General features: G+C 42.6%; 1 protein-coding gene across 2 annotated transcripts in view; it reads left to right on the top strand.

Moving 5' to 3' along the window:
- Positions 1-562: 562 nt before the first annotated feature.
- Positions 563-16,183, top strand: part of DNAH17 (dynein axonemal heavy chain 17) — a 103,319-nt gene continuing 87,698 nt past the window's right edge. The window contains exons 1-17 of one of the 2 annotated variants that reach the window (XM_079965300.1): positions 563-919; positions 1,694-1,887; positions 2,547-2,739; positions 2,846-2,945; positions 3,063-3,148; positions 4,264-4,389; positions 5,164-5,319; positions 6,239-6,325; positions 6,661-6,828; positions 7,073-7,189; positions 9,034-9,302; positions 9,443-9,638; positions 10,276-10,422; positions 11,331-11,439; positions 13,463-13,566; positions 13,723-13,863; positions 14,905-15,048. In XM_079965300.1, coding sequence (XP_079821426.1) covers positions 581-919; positions 1,694-1,887; positions 2,547-2,739; positions 2,846-2,945; positions 3,063-3,148; positions 4,264-4,389; positions 5,164-5,319; positions 6,239-6,325; positions 6,661-6,828; positions 7,073-7,189; positions 9,034-9,302; positions 9,443-9,638; positions 10,276-10,422; positions 11,331-11,439; positions 13,463-13,566; positions 13,723-13,863; positions 14,905-15,048 — 2,676 coding nt within the window. In that variant the 5' untranslated portion in view covers positions 563-580. Of the gene's footprint in view, positions 920-1,693; positions 1,888-2,546; positions 2,740-2,845; positions 2,946-3,062; positions 3,149-4,263; positions 4,390-5,163; positions 5,320-5,998; positions 6,017-6,238; positions 6,326-6,660; positions 6,829-7,072; positions 7,190-9,033; positions 9,303-9,442; positions 9,639-10,275; positions 10,423-11,330; positions 11,440-13,462; positions 13,567-13,722; positions 13,864-14,904; positions 15,049-16,183 lie in introns of those variants that run through there. The other variant, XM_079965301.1, reaches the window with a different exon arrangement.

Genomic DNA, 16,183 nt, shown 5'->3' on the forward strand with positions numbered 1-16,183 from the left:
GGATCGCTTCTGGCTGCTATTTGTAATTTTAAGAACCCCAAGAACATAAGCAATGTTAAAATCATGTTTCCCATCACATGCATGGCACTGCTATGGTCATATAGGATGAAGACTTTAGCCCTGTACATGCAAAATATCTCCATATAATCAACACATGGACAGACAGTGGGTGGGACCATGCCTACTGGCTCCCCATATTCAAATATATGGAGGTTTGGATCACAAGGTGAGGGGCGTTAGATGATGAGGGCTATGGATGTGATCCAGCTCCTGCCTGACCTTTGTTGATTATACACAGATGCATCAGATGCAAAGAGCTTTTACATGCCCTATAATTAAGCTGTCATCTGCAATTAAACCCAAATAATCCTTCCCTGCCCCCATTCAGTTGCAATGAATTCCATAGTGCAGATATGTATGGGGAAGCTAGAAAGCTTAGCATGGTTCGCAACAGGTTGGATAGGTATTCTGAAACGTGTTGACAAGGATGTTTTCTTCTCAAGACAGGAAAGAAAGACTTTCCAGTTGGTTACCTGGTCAGTTTTTTTCCTTTCAAGTCGTTTGCAACTGAGGAATCAAGATGGCGACTGACAAACGACTGGACTTCATAGAGAATTACTGCACCCTCTTTCTCCATGTTAAGCCTGACAAATGGACCAAGTTTGCAACCAGTGAGGAAGTCCACTCCATGCTCAATGAGTTCTATGAGAAGCATGATGTGACAGCACTGGTGATCACCCTCAATCCCACTGGACAACTAGTTCCTTGTCTTGGCTTCCCAGCAACACTGAAGAATAAAGGAATTTATTTTGTGAAAAAGAGGCGTGAAAATGTTAACAAAGAGAACTTTCTGGATTTACTCCTTGTTGGAGATCTCAGCCCCTCCCCTGTAGAGCAGATGATGGCTGTCGTGGAAGAGGTGGGTATTCAGTTTCTCTTAGCGGTTCACTGAATTATATCTCTTTTTAAACAAGCATATGAGGGCGTAGTCATAAGAGAACCACACAATGACATGAGGCAGAGAATGGGATACATAGTTAATAGAGCTGTTTTGGGACTGTGGCGGTGAGGGTTTGCCCATCTTTGTAAAACTTGATATTTACAAAGCAGCCAACTCAACAAAAACTTTAAAAGGGAGGATACAAAGGTATGGAGTTTGTTGCCCTTTTCAGCACTTTCTTTAGCTCAACAATATCGCCATTGGGATGTGGCAAACATAACTTCACTCAGTGTTCCGAATGTGGTCACACATTTGTAGAAAGGCATTGCAATATTGGCAGTTTTGTTTTGGATCCCTTTCCTAAATATCCCTAGTGTGCGATTTGCCCTTATCACAGCTTCTGTATGCTGGGCTGCCTGACAAAGCCTAACAATGCAATTCTGTCCTCAAGTTATTCCAGCTGGGCAGGGTTAGGCTCACTGCCATGTTCCTGCACTGGTGAAAGGCAATACATTGAAGTGGTGCATTACCATTGCACCAGTGTAATGCAATACTGATGTTACAATGGCATTGCGGTGCTGTGGTGGCTATCAGAATCATAGGACCATGACTTCCAAAAAAGACGTTCCAGCTACTGGGATGTTTAAAAAAAGAGGCTGGACTTTTCCAGAAAAGTTTTAGATTTTATTAAAACTAATTTGATATAGTCCTGTGATCAGTAATGTTTGAAACAGAGCAATTATTTCCCTCTAGGTGGTCTATTCCTTATTTATGAAGCACGAAAACCTTGCTGGATGGCCTCAAGTGGTGGCTGATGATGTTATACGGGCAGCCCACAGACTGAAGAATGAGATGTTTGTGATGGGAGGAAAGATCAAAGGGAAAACACTGCTTCCTTTGCCAGATCACATAGATACCTTGGAGAGTTCAGTGGATATGTTTGACACGTGGGTGCCCTAAAATAATGTCTGCCAATGTCTATACTTCTTGTTGTCTTGTACATTGTGTATGTGCAGCATATGAAGAACCCATTATTTTCATTTATTTGTTTTTTAAAAGGCTACTCTCATCCCTAAGGGGCAATTACTTGCATGTATGTATTTGGCATGCCTCCATGCTGTGATCCTCAGAGATGCCCACCATCAAGGAAGAGTGATGGCCCAAACAAAGGGAAATACAAATGTTCCTGGTTGTAAAGGCACAGGCACCTAGGAGGGAATCCAAGGACCATTAGGCAGTGCTCCTGCAGCTAAAGAGATCCTGGAACAATTTACTGAGTTTTATATTATAGCCGGGCTGGCTAGTAACTGAATGGAGCTCCCTTTATTAACTTTTAGTTCAGAGGTTCTTAACTTGTGGCCCATGGCACCTAGGAGGTCCACTTTTAAGGGGTCTGTGAACCAAGTGCAAAAACCCCCCAAACAATAAAATAAATAGTATGCAAAATTGTGTATGTGTTTATGTGCATTGGAAGGGATTCCATAGGTTTCCTCAGATTTTCAAAGGGGCCTGTGACCCCAAAGAGGTTAATAACTGCTATGCAAGTTGTTTCTGGATGAGAAGTTAAAACTGTTTTCACCATACTGTCCTTTGTGGGTTCTTTCAGGCTTCCTAGAGCTGTGGACAGTACACTGTTACACTCCATTGAAACCATCATCATTGACTGGTCTCATCAGATACGAGATATCCTGAGCAAAGACTCAGCACAGCCTCTTCTGGATGGCTTGAACCCATTACCCAGAGTGGAATTTGATTTCTGGTACAGCCGGCAGGTTAACCTGCAGTGCATAAATGAACAGGTAGGTGGGAGTTTATGGGCACTTCATGAGACCTGGCTGCAAACCACCATATGGTCATGAAAGCAAGTTGCTAAAGTTGGGGGTTTTGTGTTTTTGTTTCTCCCAGCTGTATGCCCCTCAGGTGAAAAAGATTGCTGATATTTTGGAGAGGGCAAAGAGCTGTTACTGGCCAGCACTCAGGAATGTTTTCAAGGACGTCTCTGCAGGTACTACCTCCTTTCTTAAAATAAATGACCGCCAGCAAGTTGTTTGGGGTCATATGTAACAAATGGCTTTCAAGCCCCTCCTTAATTTACCTACTCTGTCATTTTTGTTTTATACAGGACTGAAGGAGGCTGATGATATTAACTTGTACTTGCAGCCACTGAAAGTTGTATTGGAAGAAGTGGAACAAGCTGAATATCATCAGGTATATATATTAAAGGGGGGAAATAACATTTGAGAATTAAAATAGGCCACCTTGCTTATGCATCACTGCTAAGACCCTCTTAAAAAATGAATTGCTAGCCATTTTTACTGCTACAATGGTGTATAAAAATATCTGGAAGGCAACAGTTTGGGCAGGCTTGGTGTATACATTTTGTGTGTCTTCCACGATACTTTACTGAGGGTTATATTCTATGTAGCACTATGGTGAATGTTCACCAAGAAGTCCATCGTTATCCAAAAAGTTCAAAAAAAAGGCTGTTTTCAATGGCCTACAAACACCTCTGTGAAGAGGAGCTTATGTCCTAGCTTCCACCCAACCAATCAGAGCTGTACTTACCTGCAAGTAAAGAAGTTCATTTCTTAACATTTAATAATGCAATCTAAGGGTAGCCTAAGCAGTCCTTAGTAGCTAGGAAAGTGCAGAATCGAGTCCAAGTGCTCTGACAAGAAGTAGCAACAATAAGTTTGGTCCAGGAACAAGAGCCAACGTTCAGAAGTCTGAGATTGGTAACTAGAGTTCCGTGGATGTTGTGATGTTCCTACAAGCAGTGGTGGAGGAAGAGGAGTGTGGGGGGAGTGCACCGCCCCCGTCAGTGCGATCCTGGTGGGGTGCCATTGCGGTTGCCCCCCTGCCCGCGCTGGACGCCACACCCCCACAGGCGGCATGCCACGCCCCCGGGACGCGTGCCATCCCCGTCCTTGCCTGCCCTCCGCACCCTGGTGCCGGAGCATGAAGCTCCACCACTGCCTACAAGTTTCCCACCTACCCACCAATATTTTAAACAGAGATGAAGAATGCCCAGCTACTCACAGGAATCCGTATCCCTGCAGGAATTCTTGGGTTTTAGGCATGCACTCTGCCTCATGCCTTTCCTTGGGGTAAATAAGTGATGCAAGTGTGGCGTCACTTATTGCTGAAGAATTTATCCTCCCTTTGGAGAAATTCAGTAAATTTGTCCGTCCAAAAATAGGGTGGAGAATTTTTAGAGGCCATTTGCATACAGCTCAAGTTAAAAATAAACCACCTTACCTTAAACATGTGAAATTTAGTTGTTTGAAACCTTTACTTTTTCTTTTTTTAATATGTCCACACAGCTTCCTCCATTCATCAGCAATGTCATGTACACCGTATGCTTGATCTGGGCCAATTCTGAGTACTACAACATTCCATCCCGGATCATTGTCGTATTGCAGGAGATCTGTAACCTCTTCATTGAATTGGTACTGTTCTGTGAAAATAAAGTTCTAGATTGGGGGGATTCCCAGCCCCCTTCCCCATATTCTTTTCTTCGTTTCTTCTAATTTCCATTTGGTTTTGGTTTTGGTGACTGCAGCCATTAAATATAGTTTCAGCCACATTTATTTTGCAGATGCTGAAACTGGTTAACTGGAAGGTGGGGTGGGGAATAGAAAATGAAACAGGGCCTGGGCAGGTTTGGTTAAGAGCCTAAAGCGAGTGCAAAAGTTCAGCAGAAATTGTTGCACTGGGAGGACTTGCCCTTCTTGCTTCTATCTTGTGGTGCATACCTGATTCACTGAAACAAGTAAGAAGTTGGTCAATTCCAGTTGTGAGCTCAGGACTGCCCACATTTGTGTTTCAACAGTCAAAGGAAAAATGAATGGTACACGTGCTTAGGTGTGCTGCGGAAAGTCAGGAGTATAGGTGGTCAGTGGTATTGTTGTCACAGAGTCCCAACCATTGATTGTCCTCCCATTTGGATGAGATTTGTAGACAGTTTGACCAATCACTTTGCATGTGCATAACGAGGCAGTGGAGGAGCCTAAATCACAGCATCAATGAAAGCCATTATTTCCTGCTGTAACAAGCACACTTTGTGTTGATAAATTATGAGCAATATAACAACTACCTGAAGGGGCTGATTCATCAATGTACTGCCTTGCACTGCCAAACTGTTGCAGGGTTCTACTTCCAGTTTGCTTTAATGTGCCCTGTTCACCTAAGCGTCATCTTTGACTACATTGCTTTCTATTTAGACACGTAATTTTCTGAGTCCCGAGGAAGTGCTCAAGGGCTTACAAGGTGAAATTGAAGAGGTGCTAGGAGGGATCAAGCTGGGTATCTCCGTGATAGAGAAACTCTACAAGACTTACGACGTTTGCTGCACAGATATGATGCCCAAGTTTTTTAAGGTGGGTTACTGATACCAGTGGACTTTGGTTCTCAGAGAAAGCATTGCTCAGAACTTCACAGTGCAGCACATTCTGTATAAGTTATTCCATTTAATAATGTGGGAAACTATTTTATTTATTTTAAAAAAATGTTTTTATTTGATTTTACAGATATAAATTTATAACAAAGCTACATACATATCCATATTGTTAAGTTGTGGGTAGACATAGCAGACGACGCAGCGATTTCTCCAAAGCAGCTCTTTATTTGTAAACTGGAACAGAACTGAACTGAAGGGTTCAGCCAGCCTGCTTATATAGAGCTCCACCAGAACGCAACAGTAACCATTTTCTGTAACTATCCAATCACTGAATGTCACTTTCAATCCCTTATTTGCATTTGTGGACCTGAACTATCTACAGTATCCCCCTGCTGGCCCAGGGTGAGAACTTCAGTACATAACAGCCGCAATGACAGCATGCTCACCAGCATCAGATAAGTCGTTCACACTTTAATGCCTTGATGGTAGGCTGGACCTAATGGTCAGGGGTCCCTTTACCTTTAACAGCTCTCAGCATCCTTAATAAACTACAGTTCCCAGGATCCTGTGGGAGAAAGCATGGCAGTTTCAAGTGGTACTTGAATATACCTTTAAGGGCACCTCCCATATCTTGTTTAGGAGGCTAGGCCTAAGCAGGAAGCAGGGCTGAAAGCAGAGTGAGAAAGTAGCTTAAGGGGGGAAGATGTGTTGTTCATTGTCCTTTAACAAAACTATTTCTTATTCAGCTTCTCTGACCTACACATCCTTAGACAGATAATACTACTGTAGGATACCAATTTAAATATATATAGTGCAAATGGGGCCTTAGAGTTGCAGCTAAAGGCAGCTGCTTCCTATACTGTATAGAGTTCGTCACACTCTCTTATTTCTGTTTGCAGGACAAAGAACCCCAGTACTGGGAGTTCCCTTCTACGCTAGTTTTCACTAGAATGAATTCATTTTTTCACAGACTGAAGACAATAGAGGTGAGAATTAAACTATATAAAATAAGAAACAACCATAGCTAAAAGTTGCCCAGAACCCAAAAATGTGTGTGCATGTGTGTAATCATATTTAAAATCACAGACCATATTTTTGTTTTCTGAAAGCTGTATATTTAAAAGTGATAACATTGGACAAAGTAAATTTTAGTGACCCTTGTTATTTTTTAAAATAATCAGTGTTGAAACCACTTGTAAAAAAGCATTTCCTGTTTAAGGAATGTAAAGAGAGCTGATTAACAGCAAAACCAAGTCATTTAAAGTGTATTCAAAAGAAGGAGGCAGTAGATAACTGTTGTTCATTTGTTAATTTTTTTTAGGAACTATACATGACTTCAATTGAATTTCTCAAACTGGAGAAAATTGAATTGGGAGGTGTGAGAGGCAATATCTTAGGGAGGCTGGTGGTTCAAATTTATGAGGAGGTTCTCGAATATGTTAAGGTCTTTGTTGAGTGCAAATATGATCCTTTAGATCCGGCAGATGAGGTTAGTAATTTCAATATGGGAAATTTATTCATATGTAGATGGCTTAAATTATTTGCTTACTGTAAGGGACAAAATCCCAATGTGCTCTAATTACTATAGCAGCAAATGTATTCTCTTCAAGGTAGTTGGCCTAGCTTATTTTCTACTTCGGTTTAATTAACATTTAAAAGTCAACAGAGATGGTACATGATTGTTCTAACTCATTTTTGTTGTTGTTGTTGATTGTTATTATTATAATTGAAAGCAATTTGATGAAGACTTTGCAGACTTCCAGATCAAAATTCAGGATTTGGATCGACGGCTGTCCACCATTTTCTATCAAGGATTTGTTGACTGCTCCAGTTTTGAATCTGCTGTCAAGGTACATACATTCCTGTGTTTAACCTAAACCCAGATAGCTTTATCTGCAGTGGAGCAAGGAGTAATTTTACCTGCAGGTAAAGAAGCCAGTTTTGTCCCTTGCTGCCATGGAAGGTCCATCCCATGCAAGGAAGAAAATACTTTGCTTTTTCAGATCTGAGCCCACTGAAGATTAGCATTAAATTTTCAAGCAAACATCCCCTAGTGTAGTAAACAGCAGGATTGTGTGGGGTCTCTCTCAGTGTCAACCCACCTCCTTTCTACTTCTTTGAGTGCCATTTATAATCGCCAAATGAGAGGGGAAAAAGAGAATACAGCTTTGTACCAAGTTTGCACACGTTCATGTGTATGTATAGATGCAGATTTAGAAATGATGACAATGATTTAAGTAGGAACAGACTACATCTCACCATAGCAAGGAAAATGATAAGCCAGTGACCATTTTTGCCTGTTCAGTCTTCTGTACCACGGCTAACTGTTAATGGGATCTGCTTGATCTCAAAAGGCAGGGAGTTCCAAAGGGCAGGTACTGCCTGTCACACTAAACAACTGAGTTCTTACAAATGCAGAACAGGTATTATATGGCACCTCTAGTAGTGCCAATTCTGCTGATCAAAGTGGTCAAGCAGGCACATGTGAGGCAAGGCAATCTTGTAGGTAAGCTGGTCCCGATTTGCCAATAGTGACATCTTGAAACTGTCCCAGTAGCAAGCTTTGAGTGTAGGTGAACTAACTTGAACGCATTTAAACAACAACGAAAGCTTTCACTGCCGCTTTCTGAGTACTCTCCTCATTTTCTACTCTTTTTAATAATTGTGTTTAATGAGTTGTGTATAATGTCTGCTTTCATTATGATTTATTGATTTTGTTTAGACGCCAGTAGATGGCCTGTTAAATTGATAAATGGACGCTAGGAATCATGTAATCATATGACTATAAAAATGGTAATAATGGTTTACCAATGGTTTACCATTATCCCAATTAACAAGTACAGTCATACCTCGGGTTACAGACGCTTCAGGTTGTGTTTTTTTGGGTTACAGAGCGCCGAAACCTGGAAGTACTGGAATGGGTTTTGGCGGTCGCGCATGCACAGAAGTGCTAAATCGCACTTTGTGCATGGGCTGAAGTGCCGAATCGCAACCCGCGCACGTGCAGACGCACGGCTGCGGGTTGCAAACGTGCATCCCGCATGGATCACGTTCGCAACCCGAGCATCCACTGTATATCAAGTTTAGTCTCCAGTCCGGACAGCAGTGCATACAAAGGTAGTCAGTCACCAATGCAACAGAGTGATTGTGGCCATTTGCCGATATTAAATTAATTGCTATAACACGTAAAGGTTGTGGTAGAGCTGACCAGGGAGAACGGAAGCTGATGTCATCTATTTGATTTGGTTTAAAGTTGCTTTTACTAGAACTGGGGTGTGAGTCAATGTGGATCACTCCTTCTAATAGTAAACCTGGATAGAACAACTTGGAAAGCTCTTAGCATGTCTTGGGGGGAACCCAAGGTTTACAGAATTAAACACCTGCAAAAAAAAAAAAAAAAAAAGGCACAAGGCAGATTGAGTATACTCAGTGGCCCATGGCATGTTGAGTGTCAGATGGAAAAGAAAATCAGAAAACCTAGGGAGGGAAATGGAATAAAACATTTTGGAGGAGAATATGGTTGTCTAGCTAGAACCCTAAACAGGAACACGCCTCTTAGGAAGAAAGTTCTTACTGCAAAATGTTATTGCAGGTCCACTTGCTTAGCATAATTCAGAATGGATTTACAAATGAAAGCTCAGAGAACATATCATTTTTAAAAACTGGGACCTTCTTTGTTATTTTTGTTCTCTAGCAAATCCATATGTTTGCATCCCTTTTGGATCGACCATTAATAAAGGCAGACGTAGCACCGCACTATGCTACCCTTCTGGAGATGTTCAATGTTGAGCTGGACAATGCAAAGATTTTATATGATGCCCAAATAGCTGCCACTGCAGCAGGTGATGGTGTGCCTCCCCTTAGCAAAAACATGCCCCCTGTTGCCGGGCAACTGAAGTGGGCTTTGGAACTCCAGGAAAGATTGCAGCTCCCAAGGAAAGACTTGCGAGCCATCGATCATCCGTGAGTAGCAAATCGTTTATAACTCGCATTACCCACACGCTATTTACTGAAGTACTATTAAAAGCTATAAGGCAGTTTCGTTTGCAGTGTCAATTAAATTCTACTGCCCATATGAAACTGAGCTTTTCTCCTTTCTGCAGGGTTATGTTCAGTTCTGAGGCCAAGCTGATATATGCAAAGTATGATGAAATGATACGTTTGCTGCAAGGTTACCGTGAGAAAATTTATGCAGATTGGATTGGCCGGGTTGACAGAGACTGCCAGTTCAACCTAGAGCAGCCACTGATCCATAGAGATCCAGAGACTAATCTTATTAGTGTGAATTTCAGCAAAGAGGTGTGTGAATAGGAAGAGAGCATGCTAGCATGTGATTTCTGGCTGCTTTGTGTTAGAAAATTTATTCTTGCACTATAGTGATATAGTGCTATAGTGGTATAACGCTACATTACTACGGTGATGCTATATGCTGTTACATTCCTGTACTTCCAAAAAAACAACAACAAGGTCATAAAATAGTGCCCACCCCAAATGTTATAATGGAGGCGCACTGAACCGTGAATAGTTTCCACTTTCCCAGTAAGTCTACTTTCCTTGAATGGTGCTAGTCGAAATCCCACCCTTTTAAAAAGGCATGAAGAGGAGCACTAAAGGCATATCCACTTGTGAAGATTGCACCACTCTTCCGTTCTTTCTGTATTCTGAGAAAAGACAGGAGAACCCCAGGTTTTGTTTTGTTTTTTGAAAAAGAATGGTAGTGATTGAGTGGTGGCGTCATGTGGATGTTCTGTAAAAAGCAAGTGAGCATAGAAGTTCCACAGTAAATGCCTGGTGTGGAACCACACTCTGTTCCTTTACTCTTCCAAGTGCCTGGTCTTCATTCAGAGAGCGGAAGACCATGCCATTAGATCGGGGGGGGGTGGGTGTTTCCATTTATAGAAGGGGATTCTTTTCTCACTGCTATATTATCGTGTAGCTTGTAGCTGTTCTTCGTGAAGTCAAGTACCTGAACTTTCAGCAGCAGAAGGAAATTCCGGACAGTGCTGGAAGCCTCTTTTCTCAGAATGAAACATTTCGGAAGTTTGTGGACAACTTAGATCTCATAGTTGGCTGGTATAACAAGGTATATCTATCTATCTATCTATCTATCTATCTAGGGAATAAAGAAGTAGCTGTGTATTTTTTCCTTTGGCTTGTAGTCTGCATTTTTCTGCAAGGAGCTCATGGTAGAATACATTATTCTCCCTAACCCCTATTTAATCCTCGTGTCAACCTTGTGAAGTTGATTAGGCTGAGAGGTAGTAACTGGACCAAGATGACCCAGTGATCTTCATGGTCCCTGTTCTAATCCATCACTCTTAACTGCTGTGCCCAGTAATAGTGTCTGAGCACAATGGGAAACCACTGTACATTCTACAAAACTTAAAGGAATAAGGCAGAACAAGACAGTACAGACAAGTCACTTTCTCTCTTTTGCTATGCTAGTTTATTGCTTTGTCTAAATCACCCACTAGTGTCCTTTCAGGCTCAGCAATTCAGCCCCGCAGGTACAAAATCTCCTGCTCAGTCTAATCCTAATGTCCCACCATTGATCCCAGCAGAAACTCCTTGTCAGGGGTCCAGACCTCTCTAAGTGTCTAGGATGGAGTCAGTGCCAATTCCAGGTTTTGGAGGGCCTGGGTTCTACTCCCTCAGTGAGACCACTTCCTCGCCTTCCTTATCACTGACAGCTGCTGCTGCTCTTCCTCATCATTAGTACCACCTGCTTACTGCCTTTCCCTCTCATCACCACAGTCTGGGCCAGAGGGAGAAGCTGGTGAACAAGCAACTTGCAATGGTGAAGAGGAGATCAAGGGGTCTGTTATCAGTGGGCCCTCTGCTGAGGTGCAGGCTCTTGGCAGATGCCTGGCCATGCTTGGTGCTGGCCCTGGAAGGGGTTGAGATGAGAAGTGTGTTACCTAAGACAGCACTATGCATCTCGAGCTTCAGCAAGATGAGCTCTGCGCATTACAATAAGCTGCTTGCTTTTAGATCAAGAGGACAATTTTGACAGTAGAACTTCCACTGGTCAAGGGGGAGCTGCAAGAAATTGACGTTGGCCTGAGAAAAGCTGAGACCAACTTGTACTGGAGCAATGAAGGTACAAAACTCTTGTCATTGATTTGTTACAAACTGTAGCCCACCGCCCTTCCTTTTTGAGTGCATTGATCAAACGATTGAAGTGCTCAGCACCAGAGTTTGCAAGTTGAAGCCCATCTGCCTTCACACAAAATGGGCACCAACTAGTACCTCTTAAAGGAGGACTGGAGAACCGCTGAGCCTCCAGATATTGTTGGAGGACAACTCCTGCATCTGGGAATTGGATGTAGGCTTGTTCTACCTACCCGCCTTGAAGGAAGTGGTTTATAGCCTGGGGGCACTGCTGGATCTAGCACTGTGTCACATCAGGTACAAGTTGCCTCAGGGGGGAGGAATGCCTGCCTGTTAACAGCTCTTGACTAGCGTGTCGTTCCTGGATTAGGGCAGCCTTGACATTCTTATAGTCTCTCAGCTAGACTACTGTAATGTGCTCAATACTGGGCTGTCCTCAAAGATGGTGCAGAGGTTGCAGCTAGTGCAGAATGCTTTCAGGATTTGCACCGACTGCTTCTAAGCTACAGGGCCCAATTTAAGGTTTTGGTATTAGTATTTAAAGTCTTTCCTGGCCTGTCACACAGCTGTTACTTGAAGCAGCTTTTCCCATACCATCCATCCTTGGCCTTGTGATTTGAGGCGGCAGGAAGCTCTCCTGACTTGCTGCATAGTAATGCGAGAGAAGAACAACACCCCCTCCCCAAATACAGTGGAATGCCCTTTTTCTTGGAAGTACAGAAGGCAGAGACTTTTGTTCGAATTCTGCCAACAATTAAAAAAAAATCTTATTAACCACAGACATTTGGTGCACATTAGTAAGATCTCCCATTGCTTCTAGTTTTCTCATGCTGTTGTTAATAATTAGTTTAATTAATTTATCATTGTAATTGCTGATGTGCTTTTGATGTATTTGTTGTCTTTTATATAAGGTTGAAAACCACCCTGGGATTGCTTTGATGGGATGAAGGGCAGCCTACAAATTTTAGAAGTGAATAAATAAATGCTTCCCTGGCAATGTGCAGTTCAAGAAAAAGATGTGCCATTGGGTGTACTTATCACCACCTCCTGCTCCGTTTCTTCAATAGCTGCTACTTGCAGGGGCAGACACACATTTCCACTTCAGCTATATATTACTGAGGAGAAACAGTGCAGAGATGTGGTCAGACAGCATCCCACTTCTCCCCATACTGTGTACTTTGAACCAGTAATCCAGAGAGGTCCCATTCGGAATTTTACTGTCTTCATCAGTGGAATGGGAGGATGTTGGTGTCAACCAACATTTTTGGAGATGGTAAAGATGTGTCCAGGGCAGCTGTCTACCAACTCCATCTGGTATGCTGGCTGAGACCCTACCTGCCTGTGCACTGTCTCGCCAGAGTAGTACATGCTTTGTTGTTTCCCACCTAGACTACTGCAATCTGCTCTACGCAGGGCTACCTTTGGAGGTGACTCAGAAACTACAACTAATCCAGAATGCGGCAGCAAGACTAGTGACTGAGAGTGGCCGCTGGGACTATATAACACTAGTCCTAAAGGATCTTCACAGGCTCCCAGTACATTTCTGAGCACAATTCAAAGTGTTGGTGCTGACCTTTGAAGCCCTAAAATACCTCAGCTCAGTATACGTAAAGGAGCATCTCCACCTCCATTGTTCAGCTCAGACACTGAGGTTCTCCTCTCAGGGGCTTCCGCTGGTTCCCTCACCGCGAGAAGCGAAGTTACAGGCAGAGGGCCTTCACAGCAGTGGCACCCTCCCTGTCAAGGAGATGTCAGATGTCAAGGAGATAAAGAATTAGAAAACTTTTAGAAGACATCTGAAGGCAGCCCTGTAACAGGAAGTTTTCAATGTTTGATGTTTTTCTATGTTTTATATATGCTGTAAGCCAGCCAGATGGGTGGTGTATAAATAATAAAATTATTATTATTATTATTATTATTATTAAGGAGGTTAGATACAAAAGGCAAAGGGAAGCCTTGGGAGTCAGCTGCTAATTACTATGTCTTTTTCCCCACCATAATAACCTGACCAGATGTTATGGACTATATTCAGGAGATGCGAAATGTCTTATATGATTTAGAGACAAGAATTCAGAAAACGAAATTAAACGTGGAGAACATTGGGCAGCTTATGCAGGTGTGTAGCATGTGACAACTACTGAATTCTACTAGGCACTTAAAAAAGAGAAAAAGATTCTCCTTTAGAAATTTTTAGTTTTGCCCTTCGCCGGGTGACTTATTTTTTCAAGCTGCAGTCAAAAGACGTGTTCCATATATTTGGTTCTTCTTACAGGAATGGTCAGCTAGTCCTTTGTTTGAAAGGAAAGACAATAAGGAGACAGCACTTCTTGATCTGGATGGGAAACAAACAAACATCCACAAACGCTATGGTGCAATCAAAGATGCCGGGCAGAAGATCCAGGCTATGGTTGAGGTGAGAAAGAGTGAGTTTTCATAGGAGTTAGAACAGCAGACAGTTCTATGTAGGGCTTATATCTGGTAATTATTTTTTTTACAGAGATTGTTCCCAGACGTGGGCGTTATATCACAAATGGTCATTCAAATCCCGTGTGTGTGTTTGTGTGTGATTGCCATGTTAATTTTCACATATTTTCACTTTTTAAGCAATGGGCATTTGGTGCTATTCTGCCATTTGCTGTCCACACTGGTGAACTGATATTGGTGGAATAACGCATTGGGGGTGGGTTTTGTTATTGTTTCTGGTCCCTCCAACACTCAGTCGCTCCTCCCTCACCCTCTGCTGCCAGAAACAAAATGGTCAGGTGAAGCTCAGGTGAGAAGAAAACGTGTAGGGGTCAAGTAATAAGAGACCGCCCACCCACCAAAGCAGCAGCACGCCCGCAAAGCAAACCACTCGGGGAAAGAAATGTGCTAACATTGGTGACACTGAACGTATAGCAGGTTGTTTTTACTTATCAGATGTCCTGTGGTAAGCGACAATCCAGATTAAATTGGAAAATAATAATAATACAATATTAATTTATTACTTGTACCCCGTTCATCTGACTGGGTTGACCCAGCCACTCTGGGCAGTTTCCAACAGGAAGACTGGCATTTTGATAAAGACAATTTAATTTCAATGCTGCAAAAAATGTGCATGCACAAACAGCCCCAATTCAAGAACAGACTTGCATCCGGGTGCACCCAAAACTTCTTTCAGTATACTATTCTGTATAAGCAAGTCCATACTTATGACAGGAAACAGTGAATATTATTATCTGATCATGTATTTGACATCTTGACTACCCTAAGGATAGTTTCTCTCAAGTGAATTCCGGATCAACATTCCATCTGGTGGTAGTTCTGACATTACTGGTGTAATTCTGGGAGTTTCCCAAATGTTTTATGAGACAACATTAGGCTTTTATCACCATTAAAGCATACATCATCAGGAGAAGGAATCTCACCTGTCTATTACAATGCGTATCCCAAGTAATGATTTTTCTGTTTGCAGGAAAATGCAGAATTGTTCAAGGCAGACAAGACAACAAGAATGTGGTCTAATTATGTGGAATTCATAGATGACATGATTTTAGATGGCTACTTTAAGTTTATCCGCAAATCGCTGCAATTTCTGCTCAGCAACATGTCTGCTGATGTACGTTGGTGAGCTTTCTGCAGGGTGGGAGGGTATTTCCTGAAGCACCAATTTATCAGTGGATATCAGTACCACATGCCAGAGCTTTGTCACCACCTTCTGGTTGCTTAATTTCAGAACTAAGTAAATTCAAGCTTTGTGAGCAAAAGAACTAAGGTTTTGCAATAGGAATCAATTAAGCAAGGTGTGTGCATGCAAGCATTTTTTCTTACTAAGACCCGCTTATTCTGGTATATGTATATTTCTAATTTTTAACTGAGGATTTGGTGGTGGAAGGTAGGAAATTCGCAAAAGGTATTGGAAGGGAAGTTTGTATAAATTGTAGACAAACTCCACTCCCATCCAGAGACATTATGGTTTCTGAGCATGCCTGTATATTATTTGCTAGTAGTGAATGCTGGTGTCAAATAAGTCCACAACTTTTACTGATTACAGATGTAAGCAAGCATTGGGTGTGTATTCTGAAATCAACCAGCCTGCCTGCTTGTTGATGGATATTAGGGGTTGACCACTGTCAACCCCTAGGGTTGAGCACCCTGGGGCCCCATCTGATCACCTGCAGTAAAGCCCTTCAGCCCTCAAGTTGGGCATCTAGACTAAGGTTACCAGATTTCTTTTCAATGAATCCGGGGACACTTATTGTTTGCTATGTGCATGTGAATGCTGAGAAAGCTGTTAATCTGGGGACTGTCCCCGGGAAAACGGGGACATCTGGTAACCTTAATCTAGACAGGAAACACCCCTTCCAGACTCAAGGGGATACCCATTGCCACGGGATGGAGGGCCCCCCCCCACCCTTCTCTCCCTGACTTAAGTATCCAAGCCAATGCCTTATCTACCCAAAAGTTGTGGTGATTTCTATGAGGTGGGCAGAAACTGCAGACAAGCCCACTTAGTCTGCAAGGCAAATTCCTCCCTGGTCCTGAATGCAACCACTGGGTAAATCCATAGCAAGGTCCTGCATGGCTAGGCCTGTTTATCACCAACTAGGTGGCTTATTTAACTGTTAGAACAAAAGGACGGGGAGGGGGAATCCAAAGAAGGCTGCAGTGCCCTCTGCACCACATGGCGAGCTTACGTAGCCCTGAAGGAACTGAGTCTACCCTATGCCCCTTGGGTTGCTTGTGATTGGCTT

The sequence above is a fragment of the Podarcis cretensis genome, assembly GCF_951804945.1.
Source record: "Podarcis cretensis genome assembly, chromosome: 2".
Lineage (NCBI taxonomy): Eukaryota > Metazoa > Chordata > Lepidosauria > Squamata > Lacertidae > Podarcis > Podarcis cretensis.